Source organism: Hippocampus guttulatus, chromosome 2 (genome assembly GCF_054856545.1).
Source record: "Hippocampus guttulatus isolate MCC_2025c chromosome 2, RoL_Hgut_1.0, whole genome shotgun sequence".
NCBI classification, from domain to species: Eukaryota; Metazoa; Chordata; class Actinopteri; order Syngnathiformes; family Syngnathidae; genus Hippocampus; species Hippocampus guttulatus.
Window position 1 is genome coordinate 25,709,552 of NC_141262.1, and position 16,762 is coordinate 25,726,313.

General features: G+C 47.0%; 1 protein-coding gene and 1 long non-coding RNA gene across 6 annotated transcripts in view; one reads left to right on the forward strand and one right to left on the reverse strand.

The window, feature by feature from the left end:
• The window catches only part of kdm6ba (lysine (K)-specific demethylase 6B, a), a 52,790-nt gene that overhangs the window by 24,672 nt on the left and 11,356 nt on the right, over nucleotides 1-16,762 (forward strand). For 3 of the 5 annotated variants that reach the window (XM_086104966.1, XM_086104967.1, XM_086104969.1), the window contains 8 exons: nucleotides 3,469-3,530; nucleotides 13,048-13,133; nucleotides 14,461-14,557; nucleotides 15,400-15,523; nucleotides 15,732-15,827; nucleotides 15,912-16,206; nucleotides 16,301-16,378; nucleotides 16,528-16,701. In XM_086104966.1, coding sequence (XP_085961092.1) covers nucleotides 15,405-15,523; nucleotides 15,732-15,827; nucleotides 15,912-16,206; nucleotides 16,301-16,378; nucleotides 16,528-16,701 — 762 coding nt within the window. In that variant the 5' untranslated portion in view covers nucleotides 3,469-3,530; nucleotides 13,048-13,133; nucleotides 14,461-14,557; nucleotides 15,400-15,404. Of the gene's footprint in view, nucleotides 1-3,468; nucleotides 3,531-3,557; nucleotides 8,456-13,047; nucleotides 13,134-14,460; nucleotides 14,558-15,399; nucleotides 15,524-15,731; nucleotides 15,828-15,911; nucleotides 16,207-16,300; nucleotides 16,379-16,527; nucleotides 16,702-16,762 lie in introns of those variants that run through there. The other 2 variants (XM_086104971.1, XM_086104970.1) reach the window with 2 other exon arrangements.
• Nucleotides 10,269-13,001, reverse strand: LOC147209234 (uncharacterized). The gene is made up of 2 exons (XR_015100199.1): nucleotides 12,859-13,001; nucleotides 10,269-11,800 (listed from the first exon to the last, which is right to left on the reverse strand). It is a non-coding gene; the product is annotated as an uncharacterized LOC147209234 (long non-coding RNA).

The following is a 16,762-nucleotide window of genomic DNA, read 5'->3' on the forward strand; positions in this document are numbered from 1 at the left end:
CCCAGAGTAAACTCTAAAACCCTCCCTCCTCACTCACATACCAATCTCTCATTCTTTTCCTGCGCGTCTCCCTCCCTCTTGTGTCGCGAGCAATCGTCGATTGCACTCCGACGAACTTCCCGTATCGGGGCGTCGTGCTTGGCGCTATCTCGCTTGGCTAGGTTGTGTCATGAAATTGTGCAGAAACTCAGTAAGTGAACAGCATTTTGTGTGTGTGTGTGTGTGTGTGTGTGTGTGTGTGTGTGTGTGTGTGTGTGTGTGTGTGTGTGTGTGTTTTGGAGGCCCCTCCAGAGAAAAAGACAAACAGGTGAAGACCAGATTGGGTTCCACCTCATTTCCTCTGCTCTGTGCAGCTGGTTAAGGACAAACACAAACACACACACACACACACACACAAAGTGAGCCACAAAGACATCTATTGGACACCTCGATGTCTACATGTCAAGATGCAGACGATTTCCATGGCAACTGTGACTGATTTGTGAAGGCTGTGCCATTTTGGGAGATCAAGAACATAGCATGAAATAAAATGTGGTTCCTCTTCCAGAGTGCAGGTGTTTGCTTTTGTCCATGGAAAAAAAAAAAAAAAAAAAGAGATGACCATTGAGTGGGCAGGGATGAGCGCATCGCATGTGGGAAAGCGAGTCAAGGCATGCCGACAGTCAGCCGGACCCCGTGAGTGAGCCTCTCTCAGACAAAGAAACGTCGTCTTCCATGTGTTGTTTCTGCTCACAAAGCCTCGTCGGATGTCGTTTTCATACCTGGGAGGAAGCGCTTATGGTTTGTCACATGATTGTCATCTGCTCTGGTTCTTAGTTGTGCCTTTAGCTCTGTGTGTGTGTGAAGTGTGTGCGTGTGTGTATGTGTGTGTGTGTCCGATTTTTGAAGATGAAAAAAACAAAAACAATTTTTTGATTCACTTCAATGATCATCGCGCTGCTCGCTTGGGTGGGCGTGCCTTGGCTGTGTGGGGTCAGTATAATAGTCAAACCTTGGATTTCGAACGTCTCTGTTCTCGACCAAATCGGTTTTCGGCCAAATATTTTGAGTTCTTTTATGCCTCGGATTACGACCAAAAATTGGTTCTCGGCCAAACTGAGCGTACTTGAATGCGCCACTTGACTCCTCTCACCTTCCTTACATGAGGAAGTGACGCCTCCTCATGTAGCGTTCCATTGTGAGCAGATGTGTTCAATAAAGATTTCGTTTTTTAAAAAATAGCGTGGTTTCGGTTTTCGAACAGCCTTCTGGAACAGATTATGGTTGAAAACCGAGGTATGATTGTACCAACATACAGATAACATACGTCGAGATGGTCACAACTCCTCAGAAAGCTGCAGTAACATCTGGCGTTCTTTGCAGATGATCAAGAATATACGCACATTCTTATTTTACTATGTACATGTAGGGAAAGGGCTTTTGGGGTGAAAATTGTTGTTAGTGCTTTATTTGTGTGCTCTAAAGCTATATAAAGAACAATTTAGAAGTTGTCAGGAACACCATAATCACCTCGCCTCCCCATTAAAAAAAAATAAAAAATATATATATATAGTGCTGCTGTCTGTGTCACATTAGTTTTAGCCAAAAGAAACGTCTATCGGTCTTCCTACACGTCTGATGTGTGCGTGGCAAAGTCTGACTCTCCTTACATGGGCGGAGGTCAGTGTGCTGGGGCGCTTGTGTGACTTTTTGGCTGGAGGTCACAAGTAAAACCGCCCCGGCCGCATGCGGGCCTGACATGTCAGTAGCTCTGCCATGTCCGGCCTGGCGCGCGCCCTGGCTGGCGGTTGTGGCAGAAAGCGACACACGTGACCTCAAATGCACCCACAAATTTAGATAAAATAGTCTTCTTTGTAGCGCGTCAGGAGAATAGTTTGTTTGAGTGTCGTTTGAGCCGGTGTGAATGTGAAGCGAACGTGCGCAGAAAGCTCGGAATGTAACGACTGCCTGCTGTTTTGTGCGTGAGAGAACTCCTGACGTGTGGGTCTGAAGGAGAACTTGAAGGCAGCCACTGAATCAGCGCTGACTAATTCCGCTCTTGCCATGTGGGCTCGCGCATGCCGCCTGCTACTTGGCCGCCGTACAAAGTTCACAGAGCAGAGCGCAAATGGTCATTTCGATTGGCGCTTTTTGAGAGCGAGGCTGCAAAACATATCAAGCTAGCCGTGACAACAGTTGTTCATGTTATGCGTGATGTGACAAGCCGCTAACCCGCTTCCCAATCATCATTGTTCTTTAACCAAGTCAAAATATATTTTTCAAAATACTTGATTATTCAATAGAGTGTTCAGTAGGATATCCAAATACCAAAATACGTAATAGCTGGGCCCCTAAAATAAATAAATATGAACCCTTTCATGCACCCTGTAACCTGATAAGCTGATCTCTGTTGTAACCGCTGTGCCCGAAAGGGTTAAAATATATTTAGACATAGGTTGTAAACGTAGCACAGTGCTTCTGATAGTGTTTAGGCCGGCAGAGAAGGCCTTGCAAGTTAACCTTTAGTCGCAAGGCTCTTGACTCGGTTTATGATCCAACGCCTTGGTCATGTGAGAAGCTCATGAACAACCGAGTAGCCTCCAGATTGTGGTCACAGCTCCAGCTCTTTGCACTTCCATGACCCCCCCGCCCCCTTTCCGAGTTGTTTTCTGTTTACTTGAGTTGTTTTTATGACCGCGTGTTGCCGTGGGGATGGGCGCAACGCAAATAGTCGCCCACCTGCGCACACATGTGCGCGACAGTGAGGCCAGCTGTGGCGCAGAAGGGTGAGACCTCTGAATTGGAGTTCAGAGGTCAGGGAGCCTTTGACCCTCCAGGCTACGGGATCAGTGGAGCCGAGCCAACTGTATGTGCGTCTGTATTGACAAAGCTGTCTCACACATGCACACAGAACACCCAAGGCTACGTATGGCCCACATGGGGTGCCAAAGCTTTCCGCAGTGGATATTTGAAACCAGCAACACGTAGACAGACAATATAACAACACTCACAGGCGTATATTCTTTAGCCACTGTGAAAAACAACTAATATAGTCATTCTCAGCAGTTGTTAAAATCCCGACTTGTCTTGTGGTGCCCGTATCATGGTTTCTATGGGAAGTGTCAAGAGGAAGGGAGGGGGAGGAGACGTCATTTGAGGACAACGTGTATGCGTGTGAACTCATATCACTGGCGCCGTGTGTGCCGTGCGCAAGCGGAGGTGTGCTTTGGGGCGGGGAGGGACGTCAGGGGGCCCACCTGTTCTTGCCAAGTGGCCTGGCATTGACTCTATGAATGAGTCACACACATGCTCACACACGCATACACCTGGCTGGCTTGAACTGTTTAACCTTTGAACCCGGTACCTCAGTCTCAGATGTCTCAGGAAAGTCGATTAAAAGAGCGGACATAAGAAGGGACGCCTGCTGTGGTATTTCTACTGATTTTAAAATTCTGCATGTTTTGTGTGTTCTTTTTTTTTTTCCCGTAGGAGGCGGAATGTATGATGGCAGCCTGCTGAAATCGACGGACTGCACCACCCATGCTCACGCGGTAAGGCTGCTTCCTCGTTGTTTTGGCTCTTTTGGCGCCGATGACGCCAGATGTGTTGTAATCGTGTGCAGCGGCCCACGCTGTCATCACTTGCGAAGGTCATCAGTTGTGTAATGATTGGGCGTGTGAGGAGCACTCACAATATCTCGCACGCCGAGGGTTGTGCAAGCTGTCAAACGTGTGCTTGTGCGGCCTTTTGTCAAAGCGAGAAATGGATTTGCAAAGGCATTTGCGCGATCCCAAAAATGGTCACACTGGAAGCCCAAATGTTGGAATCTGTGTGCAGTGAACCATTTTCTAGGCCAACCCGCAATTGGGCAAAATCTGTGCTAGAGAGAGACCATATTAAAAAAAACATGTTTTTAATAGTATAGTATATAGGGCTGAAGGATTTTGTAGAACAATCTAATTGTTCTTTTTGCCACTGTGATTCAAGGTCCTCTTTTCATGTGAGCTGCACGTAAACATTGAACTTGACAAGAGTTTATAAAAAAAAAAAAAAATGTGTGTGTGCGTGCGTGCGTATGGTTGTGTATTTTAAAAACTGTGACGGGAACAAGCAGGCGTTCTACCTGGCAACTGTGACACAACATCATTTCATCATCCCCTTCACTTTCATTCACGAAATCGGACGAGGCAATTTCTGGCCTCAGATTGGACAATTTGTCCCCGATATCATGTTTCAGCACCAGCATTTCTAAACAAAACATTTAATTTTGTCTTAACACAAGTCTCCTAGCTTCTTGCTGGCACACAATGCGATATGCCTTTGGGGGGCTAACGGAAATTAGCATAGCCGTCTCAGTAATTATAAACCTTCAAACAACTGCAAGACATATGAACAGAGCATCGAAAAATACTCACAGGCATACAAAACTATTCTGTGTACTTTGCGGGAACAACAAATTTGGCCACATCTCCGTCCAGTAGAGCTCAATGCTGCCTGGCAGTATTATGGCACGACATTGTACTAGACTAAAGCACAAATACTGCCTTGCAGTGTATATAGTCAAAACCCGTGGAAAAAAAAAAGATCCCTTCCGTTGAATCGCAAGATAACAGGAGTTGACTGTCTTCTCATTGTCGTCATGATGATCATTATTGTGTCTGTCAGTGTCTCAGTGTACCCAAAAGGCTGACTCACGCCGTCTCTCTCACAGTCATGCGTGGTCCCACACAGCAGCCTCCATATGAGAGGCAGAAAAGCGCCATCTGTAGCGGAGGGACACACACACACACACACACACACACACACACACAGTCTCCTACGAGCACACAAGCTGCCGTGCAGGCTTCATTTTTTTTTTTTTTTAAGGTTTATTTGTGGAATTATACACAGCTGGTGGGGCGGGAATTTTTCTGCTAAGACTCTGCATGTTTATGGGAGTGCGAGAACGCAACCGTTGTCCTTAATTGAACACATCACGCACACATGGCTCCCTGCTCCCTGTTTTGCACACATCAATATCAGAGCGATAAGCGAGCAGTTGTCGCTCCCTGCGCCACACACAAAGTTGGACCTCCACGACCGATCGCCGCGATTCTGCGTCCTTTATTGCGGCGTCCTTTGTTGCGGCTTCGTATTGTCATCCCGTGTGCGGCGTGTGTGGTACGTGCCGTGGGTGTTCCCACATCTGTCAATCATAAAATCGTGCTCCTTTCATCATAAGGTGGCTTGGCCTGAACAATCGGTTTATTATGCAAGTGTACAGTGAAACCCTTTTTATCACAGGGCGTACATTTGGTTCAAATCCTCAGTATTCTGAGACTATGTATACATTTTTAAAGTAGTTGTTAAGACATTAAATTGTTGTTTTTGTCACTCCCAGTTGAATTTAACTGTGAAACTGATACATGAAACAAAAGAGAATTAGACATTGTACATGTCAACCCTCGACCAAACTCATGGGAGGAGAAACACTGGAGCGTTCTGACTGCTGCTTCTCACTTCCGAAAAGTTTTCTTTTCAGTGTCAACGGATTGCCAGGATGTTGTACCGCGGCCAAGAGAAGAGCCAGGGCAGGTTTATACCTGTAAACACTGTTTCCAGGGACATCTGACTCCTTTCTCGAGTTAGCTAGCTCGCTAGCCATCACACTTCATGGCTTTGAATATCCTGTAGAGCGCTACATAAGCTTCACATATTATTATGAAATATTAGCCTAACAGCGTGATTGGCTGAGTCATTTCTGAACAATTTTGGATAACATGAAAAAATACACAACAAACACACAAAAAAGAAGAGTCAGGTTGCCTCCATTCAACATTTGCGGATTTCCATGACCCGAATCAGACACAGAGGAAAAAATACAATTTTGGAGCAAGCACATTGACTTGGACAATTGTCCTTGAAGGCAAACAATATAATATCATGACACGAAAGTCAGCTAGCTTAATGCTAACATTGTACGAAACATCATCGCAGTTCAGCGACATTTAGCATAGATGTTATGGTCATTCTAAGACTTCAAGCCAGTGCTGCTTGACCATGCTCGGAGCAGCAATGTGCTCAAAAAAGTCAAATGTAGTTTTTTTTATAGCCCTTAATCTCAGAAGAGTCTCAAAGGGCTTCACATGCCCACAGTTGACAAATAATAATAACATCATGCAAATCCTTGAGAGTGGTCTGCAGCTGGGAGAATCCCCCTTCCAAACAACATCCAACAATACTCAGGGGCAGATATTCTCACTGCTCTGCGGGACCAATGACTTTAACTGCATTTTCCTAGGCAAAGGTTCACTGTAAATACTACAATATGCTACTTATTCATTCAGTCCCACTTGACAATGGACTCGCATGGACCCGGGTGCTACATGCACAACACTCCATTACTCCTTCCTACAAAACGTCTTCTGTTGTTGTCAATGGGTCATGTGAGCCAACACAACTGTTGACGTACAAAAACTTGCGCACAATGTTCTCCTGACATTTTTTTTTGCTTTGTCAGTCGGGCCGAAAGGAGTCGTGTGAGTGCACATCATCTGAGTTATTATGATTATTAAGCCTTATGTCGTCCTCTCTGCTTCATCCTCCCGTTCTCCTTGATAATTTTGCTGCCCGTTGTCGTGCTGAGCCAGGGCTCGCCAAATATAGCCGCTTTTGTGTTTACAAGGTGCAACACAAACACACACACACACACACACACACACACTGTCAGATTGACCTGTGTTGCTGTTATTATGAGAGCAAAAAGGACTACATGGAATAAAAATGTTTGCGGCCTGAGAAAGAGGCACATTTTGTGTTTCTTAGATAATCTTTGCCTGCTGTGTGAAAGGAACACCTTTTAAAGGATTATAGTGTGACTCTGGCTTGGAATCAGGAGACTTTGTTTGATTTTTGTCATAGTGGCCCAGGATGACCTCCTTTTGAAGTCCACGCACTGCCTAATTTCATGATGGTGCTAATGTAGCTGTTGCATCTGTGATGTTGTAACACAGGCTAATTCTGATAGCATCTAGCTCAGCACAATGGTGCCTTGAGATACGAGTTATCGAGTTTGCAAATTTTTCAAGATACGAGTTGTTGTTTGGCCGATTATTTTTGCCTTGACTGCTTCAGAAAAGAAGCAGCTTTATTGCCGCTCTCGGTTGAAGTTTGCTGTCACACTAAACATAAAGCAAATCGAATCACACATTGCAAATTTAAAACAACCACAAAACTTTGCCTGAGATAAGTTCGCTTAGCTGCATGCTAATATACAATGGGAAAATCTATAGATGGGCTAAGAAATAGCATCTATGTGGTGGTGTTCTAAGATTTAAGCAAAGCATATTTGAACACAAACACATAGACAATATAACACTATTCAGTGAGAGCTATAAAGTACAGTCTTGTAGAGTCCTATTTTACTTATTAAAAACACATTACAAATATTTTTGTTCATTTTTGGGGGAAGCTGGAATGGATTAATGGCTTTACTCTTCATTTCAATTGGTGATGATGATTTGAAACACTAAATCCAAATACTAAAAGAAGTTGACTTGCTTTACACCTATTTCTACTTAAAAGTATTAATAAGAAATCCATCCATCCATCCATTTTCCGAACCGCTTGATCCTCACTAGGGTCGCGGGGGGAGAAATCATGACTTGTAATTTTTACTGGTTCTGAGTGAGGTTATCTTTAATACTTTAATACAAGGTGACGTTAGTATACATATGCTTAACTGTTTTATTTGTGTTTGTTTGAAGAAATCTTGCTGAGTCGAATTTATCTGCTGTTCATTTCCTCTGAAATGAAATATGTTCCTCATTTCATCCCTTGTTTTTTAAAAGGTTTGGCAATGTGCCTTTAGGGGGAGCCACTGAGCAACAATTCTCGTATTCCCTGTTATTTCTTCACGGAGCGTGGTGACACCTTTAATGACAGGCAGCAGTAGCGCGGTCCGCTCATCACCGTGTGTGCTGTGATTGTGTGTTCGAGTGTGGAGAGGCGGTCGGGTAGGAGGAGGGGGCGCGATTCTGGTTCCGCGAGTCGTGAGGCGGCCTGACTGGGTGACAGTGTGCTCTGTCAGGGAATTCCGGGGCCGTGGGCTGACGTCACCGTGCGAGTGTGAGTGAGCGTGGCTGGCTCTGTCCCTTTAAAAAGTGAGCCGAGCGCAAGCCGATAGCTGCGTGGCTCTTGAGCGTGTGTGCCTGTGCCTGTGTGTCTGTATGTGTGTGTAAAAAGTTACGCCGAGACGAGCTGGACGAGGAGCATAACAGGCGGAATACGAAGTGCCGTTCTCGGCCACCTTTTCGGATTTCTTCCGGGGGAAAGCCAGGAGCTCGTTTAGCGGATTATAGAGCTACTTTTCGCCGAGGATTTTTTTTTTGGGGTGTGTGGTGCTAAATTGTGGATGCAAACGCACACAAGGAACGCGGATACACATTTCGACTTGGGAGATTTTCGGCATTTTTTGTTGTTTCCCCTGGAGTACCCGGTGAGTGCGTGGGTGTTTTAAACTTCTCTTACTATTATGTCATAAGTGGTGCTTTGAAGTTTTTTTTTTTGTAATGAGACTTACTGGAAGTCTTTTGTTTGTGAATGCGTTGTTGTGGTAGGGACAAATATTCGAAGAAGTGGCGTGGGTGAGGGGGGGATTTCGGTCTGTGATTTTTTTTTCTTCCTGCAGGTGACCTCAGTCGGACGCTCTGACTTATTATTTTCGATTTACAATCATTTCGCAAATGTGGGGGAGATTAATTCCTGTCATTTGCCCGTGATCGGTCTGGCTGAGAAGTTTCATTCATTAGTAATAAGAGCTGTTTGCTGGAAACGGGAAGCAAGACGGGGAGTTTTGAAAAAGAAAATGCCTGTGTAAGGAGATCTCACGCTATTGTGCTTGAGTAGGAGTGGGGGGTGGGCCGGCGGCCGTATGAACTGAAGTGAATGGTGAGCTGCCCCCCCCCCCCCACCAAGTCATTCCTGACGCACACAAAGAGACGGATTGAAAGGAAGTGATTTGCATCACCTTTCTGTTTGGCGGGGGAGGGGCACTGTAGCAGCCCCCCCGGTTGAGTCGGGATACCACCGCGAGGACTTTAATCCGAGAGGAGGGGGCCGGTTTTGTTACGTCATCAGACATGCTGACTGCCGCGTGCACTTTGCGCGCATTTCTACGCAAATTACGCACCGCCAAAGCCAGACAAACGGTGCAGTAAAGAGCAAGTGGTGTTGTTTGGTCGGCCCCTCTTGATGTCCGCCTCTATATTACGGGTCATAAAGTTCTACACCAGCCCCCCTGGAGTGTGTGTTGATCGAGCCCCTCCCCTTCCAAAAAGCCTTTGAACGTTCACTTCCGATCTGATCGATTGACATGGAAAAACAGCTTTCATGGTGAGGCAGCTGTAAAAAGCTAAAAGCCCCCCCACCCCCACCCCCACGTTTGTCCCGCGTGTGTACTTTGAATAATGACTTCTGTTAGAGAGAGACACACACTTTGACCGCGATAAGTCAATTCCAAAAGCAATGCATTGTGAAGAAATGTTCTTGACTGCATGCGTCCTAAGAAATGGATCAGGAGGTTCCCATAAAGTGCTTACTCGGCGGTTGCTTAGCAACGCAGTAAACAAGCCGCTGTGTATCTTGGCTTTGTGACTTTTTTTTGGGCGGGGGTGGTCATGGGGGGTGTCTGCCACCCTGTGACTGCTTTTGTTGCCTTCTCCAGACAGCAAGCGACAGTGCGGATTGGATGTCATGCTTAAATAAAGGGAAAAGGCACCTCTGAATGTGTGTGTGTGTGTGTGTGTCTGTCTCTCTCTCTTTCTCACTGCTTGGGGTGTCATTTCTCAGCCTCAGAGCTAAGGCAGGTGTCGAATAACACTGCAACACAGCAACAGGTCAAGTGTTAATGCAGCCTGTACGTCACTCAAAAGGGACGCGAAGTGGTTGACTTGATCTCACAGTGTTGCCTTCTACCTTGCGCAGACACCTTGTCCCTCACAGGGAGAGACAGAGGAAGCTTTTAGCGCTCCACAGGCGGCTACGTGTGGAATTCCACCATGCAATGAGACTAAGCTTGGATGCATGCTGATGTTCCCACAGACGCGCTACTTTTTACTTTTTGATTGCGGTTATAAGTTCCAGACCTGCCTGACATGCCTTTTTTAAAATATAGTTTTACCCAGCTATCAAAACATACTTTCAAAAGTAGTGTTTCTTAACTATTAGTTCTCAGGAAAAAAAAAAAAAAAAGACACGGAGCGTGCGTGCTTCAATCTGTTGTAAAACTGACACAATAGAAATAGTTGATGTAAACTGCAAAAAGTTCAACAAATAATATATTGTACAAAATATGACCAGAAAAAAACAAAATAAAACGTAAAATCAACATCTCAAACCCAAGTAGGTTTTAAGTGAGGGTTTAGAAACGAGAAATGTCTCAGCCTGGAGAGTTTTGGGGCAGCAATTAACAGTGCGGTCTCCATTTCATTTTGTCGTAGCTTGATGCTAACATCTCACGCGAAAGACCATAGACGGGCTAACGGAAATCAGCAAATATTTCACTGTGATTTTAAATCTTTAAACAACTGCTAGCATAAATTTGTGAAGGAGGAGTACATACAGGGAATACACATTTTTTTTCAGATGTCAAACCGCTGCATTATAGTGCCAACTACTGGTAAAAAGAATTGACTCAATTCCAGATTTTATTCTGCTTTCAGTATCGGTGGCTGCAATCCGATACCTCGTATCTTCACTCACCCATCCGCCCCTAACATGGATAAAACAACTATGGCTGCAGTCTAGTAGGGGACCTTCTCTGCCCTTTCATTTCTCTTAATTATCTCTTCCAGTAGAGCGTTGGCAAATGATGAAATGCGTAGCAGTGGTACACGTGTGAAGTCCATGTTAGTTTTTCCTCGGGCAGGCTTCACTATAATTATCAACTGCGTTGAGACTTTATGGGCCAGTTGGGAAAATGACACAGCGCCGTTTTGTATGCGAGTCTGAGCAGGGACGTGAAATAAGGCAAGATCGCGCTCAGGATTGAAGAGTGGGAAAATCCTTCCCTTTTCATGTGGGCGCTCATGTGAATAAGAGGAGAGTCATTTCATCCCAAATAGTCCCAGAAGACCAACGCAAACAAGCCCGAGATGATCTCCGGACTTTTTCCGCAACACAGTCAACACACGTTGGGTGGGTGTGATGACGCCGCTCCCGCTCTGTGGACCAATAACGCGTCTTGTTTTGTCAAGAGGCGCGTGTGAGGGCGGCGTGGAGGGCGGGGCTTGTTCCTGTCATCACACGAGTCACAAAAAGTGGAGGGGAATTTTGATGATGAAGATGACGTCGATGAGCCATTGTAGAAATGGAGAGTGAGTCGCCTACGCCCGCTCTTTGTGTGTCAGCGTTCCGGACCCGCAGTTGAGTCACCTTCTCCTGCCTGGCACGTCTTGGTTGAGACAACGCACAGAATTGTTGAGTAATTACCGATGTCACACCTTCACCACAATCTTACCAGAGTAGGAAGGCTTTTTTTTCTCCTTTGGATGGGGGGGGGGGGGGGAGTGATTGTTTGTTGTTCTTCAACGAGGCTTTTGTGAGTCACGTCACACTCAAGGCCAGTCCGCCACCAATGTCTGAAGCGGCTTTTTGTGCATGTGTGTTTCAACCGAAGCTCACGTGACGCGACTTCGGTCGTCCTTAAGGCGCACATGCGGTGCGTGTCCAACAGGAAGCCGCAGTCGCCGATGCCTCCACCCCATTCGTCGGGCAGGGAGGCCCTACTTCCTCTGACTGTGACGACAGCTTCCTCTTCCCCTCAAAGCGCACTTCTTCTTCCCTGTAAACGACAAAACACATGCAGCAGACAAGACACAGGCTGCACTCTTCATTAGGTAGACCTGCGCAATCGACTCAAAGCGCTACTCGAAGCCTCTAGCGAAAGTGATTTGGAAAAGTAATCTAGTTGCCCCCCCTCCCCCAATATTGCGATTAAGGTCATTTTTCAAGGTCCTCTTCTAGTGTATTTTTTAATTCTCACAATTTAACAAATTGAGGTCATAGCCACTGTCACTATGGACCATGGCTGGCTCCAAGGTCGCACCCCTAAAAGAAAGCAGTCTTCTGATTTTGTTTTCACAAATTCCCTCCTTTCTGGGATCTTTTCCTCATACCGTTTGGTTCAAAGAGACTGACCAGAAGAAAGAGACAGAGGGGCCGCTTTCATCTGCTTTGTTTTGACTGCCTGTCAAGGTTGAAGGCTGATAACTGGTCAACATCACAGAGCTAAAGCGCCGATGAGATCCGCGTTTGTCGTAACGTCCGGTAGCTTAGTGCTAACACGTGATCGGAAACATATACGGGCTAATGTATCGCATCGGCGTCACTATGGTATAACCTTTTCAACAGTGGGATACTGGAACACAAACATGGCGCAACACATGTCGTCCGAAACTTGCAATTCTCACAGGCACCTTTTCTTTATCCCCTGCGAAGAACGATTAATAATACAGCATCTTACGGGAAATGCTACACATGAGTACATTATGCTACCTGGATATGAGTGCCATTTTTCTTCTTGATCTCAACTCCGGTGTCAAGACACCACTGTAGTTGCGTAACTGTGACGACGAGCGTGGTGGTGGGGGCATTTCACCAGCCGGGTTTGTGTTATTTTGTGGCCTTTGAGTCGAAACCGCCACCCACCTGTCTGTTAGCATCCTGTTTGTTACGCACGCACACGCACACTCGCTTGCTTGTGCACTACTTTGGAAACACAACATCACGGTTCTTGAGAAATTCCACCTGCCTCAAGCCACGTTCCAGAACAATTTAGGGGATATGCCCTGTCCCTGCTCTGCAAACTGAGTCATCACACACACACACACACACACGCACTTCTCTGGTGTGCTGAGTTGTTGTCGTTAGCATCACTTTGCTCGCCGATCTGCGCCGCTGCCTGCCTGCCGTCTGTTTTTGCCCGTGTCACGTTTCTGCGCATTGAGTGGACAAAGTGTTAATGACAACGACTGATGTCCCCGTCGTCCCCTCGACAGCCAACGTCTTTGTGCTGCGTGTGTCTTCCAGTGTCCAAGAGGCCCCCGAGAGATGACCGGCGGCCGAAGCTGAGTCGCAACACGGCCGTCAGTCGATAACCTGGTGCTGCTCTGGAGGTAAACAAGTGCGCGCGCGTGCCTGAACTTGACAGTTAAAAAGTCGGCAGCCTATCTGGTCTCACCAAGCATCCCCGCGTGGCTGCGAGGTGGACAAGCGGGCGGCGCAGATAAGCTCGGGCGGCGTCGGTCCAGGCGAACTGAAAGTGCAGGGCGACTGAAATAGCCGCGGCTTTAAATAGAGATGCAGAGTGTGTGGGTGCATGAGAAAATGACTTGAGTATGAGCGGAGCTAATTTGGGAGCACTGGAGGATGAGAGCGCCCATGCAGATCGAAAGGAATTTATTGCACAGGCACTGTTTCTTAGGGCTGATAGATTTTGAAAAATAACCTAAGTGCCACCCCCCTCACCCCCGTCTCAATATTGCGATTTAATATACGATTGGCTGGCAACCAGTTTAGCTTTTTGCCTGAAGACAAAATGCCCCGTGACCCTCGTGAGGATAAGCAGCTCAGATAATGGATGGATCGATAACCGCTTTGATATGCAGCTATTTTTTGCAAGGTTGTCTTTCTGTTTTTTTTTTGTTTTTTTTTAAACAAACAATAAATTACAATAATGATATTTCATTGGCATTAGGATGTATAAAAACTATGAGACTCTCGCCCTTAATGGCATGAAGGGCTTTGGAAGCCTCTTTGTATATTGTTGACACGTACCATCTTTGATGTCATCTGCTGTTCCAAGAGCAGCAGGGAGGCGAGCGAGTCGTCCGTCTGTGCCCCCCCCCCCCTTTGCGTGCCCATATTTCGTGGGCCAACTGTGAAGATGTGTGGGTGTCCTCTCTGTTCCGACACTTCGCTCCTTCCATCTCCAGCATTTCTCCTTAATCTATCCTTCCGTCCTGTTCAGACCGTCTGGCACTGCGCACCCCCTAACCCCCCTCCCCCCCCCCACCTCCATCACGCTGCTGTAATGAGATTAAACCCCCGTGTATCCACCAAGGCACGCAATTTATGCAGCCGGTCGCCCACTTCTCACACTTGGCAACACTTCCATCATTGTAGACCCTTACAGACACACTTGGCACAGCAAGTCTTTTTTTCCTTTTATCATCACAAGGCCTTTGAAAGGATTACAGTAACCAGGGTATGTCCTCGTAAGTGACCCTCCCCTCCCTTCCACAAAATAACCATCTGGACCCTGATAATAATCCTCGAACTGTTGTGCTAATGCCCCCAACAGGCCGTCTGAGGCAGTGCAGCTGCAACTTACCCAAAGGCTACTTGATTTCATATTGACGCAAGGTTACCGGGAACAAGAAACACCCGACTTTGGACGTGAAAAAATCAATTAAATGCACTCTCCTGTCTCTCCTGTCACAGCTGAAGACAGAGGAACGGGACAGTCGAGATATTTCAAGCACTGGAGTGAGGCCCTCTCTGTGCTGCAGTGGAGGGCTTCACGGACACGGCTAGTCTGGTGGGTATTTGATTTCTCTCTCGCTATCCCGTATTTTCCGCAGTAAAAGGTGCACCTAAAATCCTTCTATTTTCTTAAAAGCTCCCAGCACGCCTTAAAATCCGATGCACCTTGTGTAAGGTCATTACGGTAATATGTCAACCCCAAAATGGCTCCTTGCTAGAGACATGCTTACAACACAGAGTTCCAATTTAAGGCGATCGGTTTCGCAATTGATCACGGAAATAGAGCAGCCACAAGAGAGTTCAATGCGAACGAGTCAAATTTATAACTTGCTGTTGGTTAAGTGAACTGTGTCGCTGCTTTATTAAATACGTTTTACTGACATCTGATCGTCGCTATATAACTCAGGGTGTAGTGTAGTGTTCTGTTGGCATTTCATTGAGCATAGCTCCATCTAGTGGATGCATTGTAGATTGCGTCTTATAATGCGGTGCGTCCATTCATTGAAGGTGCGCCTCATCATCCAGTGCACCTTTTAGTGTGGAAAATACAGTGTGTGTGTGTGTATATATGTGTATGTATGTATATATATATATATATATGTGTGTGTGTGTATACGTGTGTATGCGTGTGTGTATATATACACACACACACACACATGTATACATACACACGCACACACAGACACACACACTGGGAATTGCTGGCAACCAGTTGAGGTTGCCACCTACTGCCCAAAGATGGCCGGGATAGGCTCCAGCACGCCCGCGACCCTTGTGAGGATAAACGGATTAGAAAAAGGATGGACGGATGTTTCCACGTAGCGATGTATTTTGTTGTGTGTGTGTTGCCATGGAATCAAACAGAGCTTTGTCGTGAGTCTCGGTTCCTGTCCGCAGGCTGGATGCATCACGCAGTTGAGCAGTTTGTCGGGCGTGGCACACGGGATTCCTTCTCTCTGGATGGACTCAACCGGGGACCCTGGGCTCCCGTGGGCGGCCGCGCCTGGCAGCCACCTGGCAGGTGGGTTGCCGTGCCAACGCAAACACAAACAGATTCTCGAATCACGCATACACACAGACACACACACGAAACAATGTTTACTTCAAATTGGAATGCGATGGTTTTATTACAGACCTGATGTACATTAGTGGGGGGGGGTCCATTTTTTGGGGGGGTTGGGGGCTGTGTGGTGCAAACATGTCATTTGACGTCTTGTTTTGTCCTTCAGGTGTTTGCCTGGAATGAGCCAACACCAGCTCCTTCCCCATCTACCTCCAAGTCCAATTCATGGACTCAATCAACCCAATAAATTCTTTAACAATGGGTAAGTGCACGTCAAAGTCAAAAATGGACGCGACACTGCAACTTTAGTTGACGGCTTTATTATTTTTTTTCTGTCCTTCTCCAGGCCCTTACGAGGAGGGGAGAAGCTGGATCTCCCACAGCCAATGTTGCCGAGTCTGCCGAGGGAGCAGCTGAGGCCGCTTCCTCATCATCCTCTTCATCATTTTCATCCTCCCCCTCCTCACCGGGCATGGGAGCAACTCAGCCAGCTGTACGAATCCCACCATCCTCCCCAAGGACATCCGGGCGTGACTCTCCCCGAGCACTCGCTCCGCCTCCATAATGGCGGCTACGCGGGCAGCGGCGGGGCCCCCCCTCCCCCGCATCTCCCCCCCAGTAGGCCGAACCAACCGCTAAAGGTGAGTTCATTTGCCCGTGTTGAAGTCAGACATGAGGGGTTTTTTTTTTTCCACCTGTTGTTGAATGTTTTTTCTCCTTCTGCTGTCTGTTCAGTTTGGGGGTCCTCAGGAGCATCATGCCCCCCGGGGGCCACCACTGCTGGGGGACGACCTGTGGGCTCAAGTGAATCAGGTGAGCGCTCTGTGATTGGCTGGGATCGTGTTTCATCGCGCGCGACAGCAATCGCAATCGTCACTCGTGCAACGACACACACACACACACACACACACACACACACACACACACTCTCTCTCTCACTGCGACTCGAAATGTCCTCTTAGCAGCAGAGGGGACACATTGGCAAGATGCCCGGTAGTCAGCTGAAGAGAGTGCGTCCTCAGCTCGGCGAACACTCCGTCATCCAGCACACTCCATCGCTTTCTGTGCACGCTCCCACCCGCTCGTCCACGGAGGATTGGCCCAGCCCAAACAAGAGGAAAAAGAGTTCCGATCAGGTAACGCAAAAGAGCTTTTCCTTTTTTTGGAATGCTTTTCCAAAGTCTTTGCTCTTTTCCT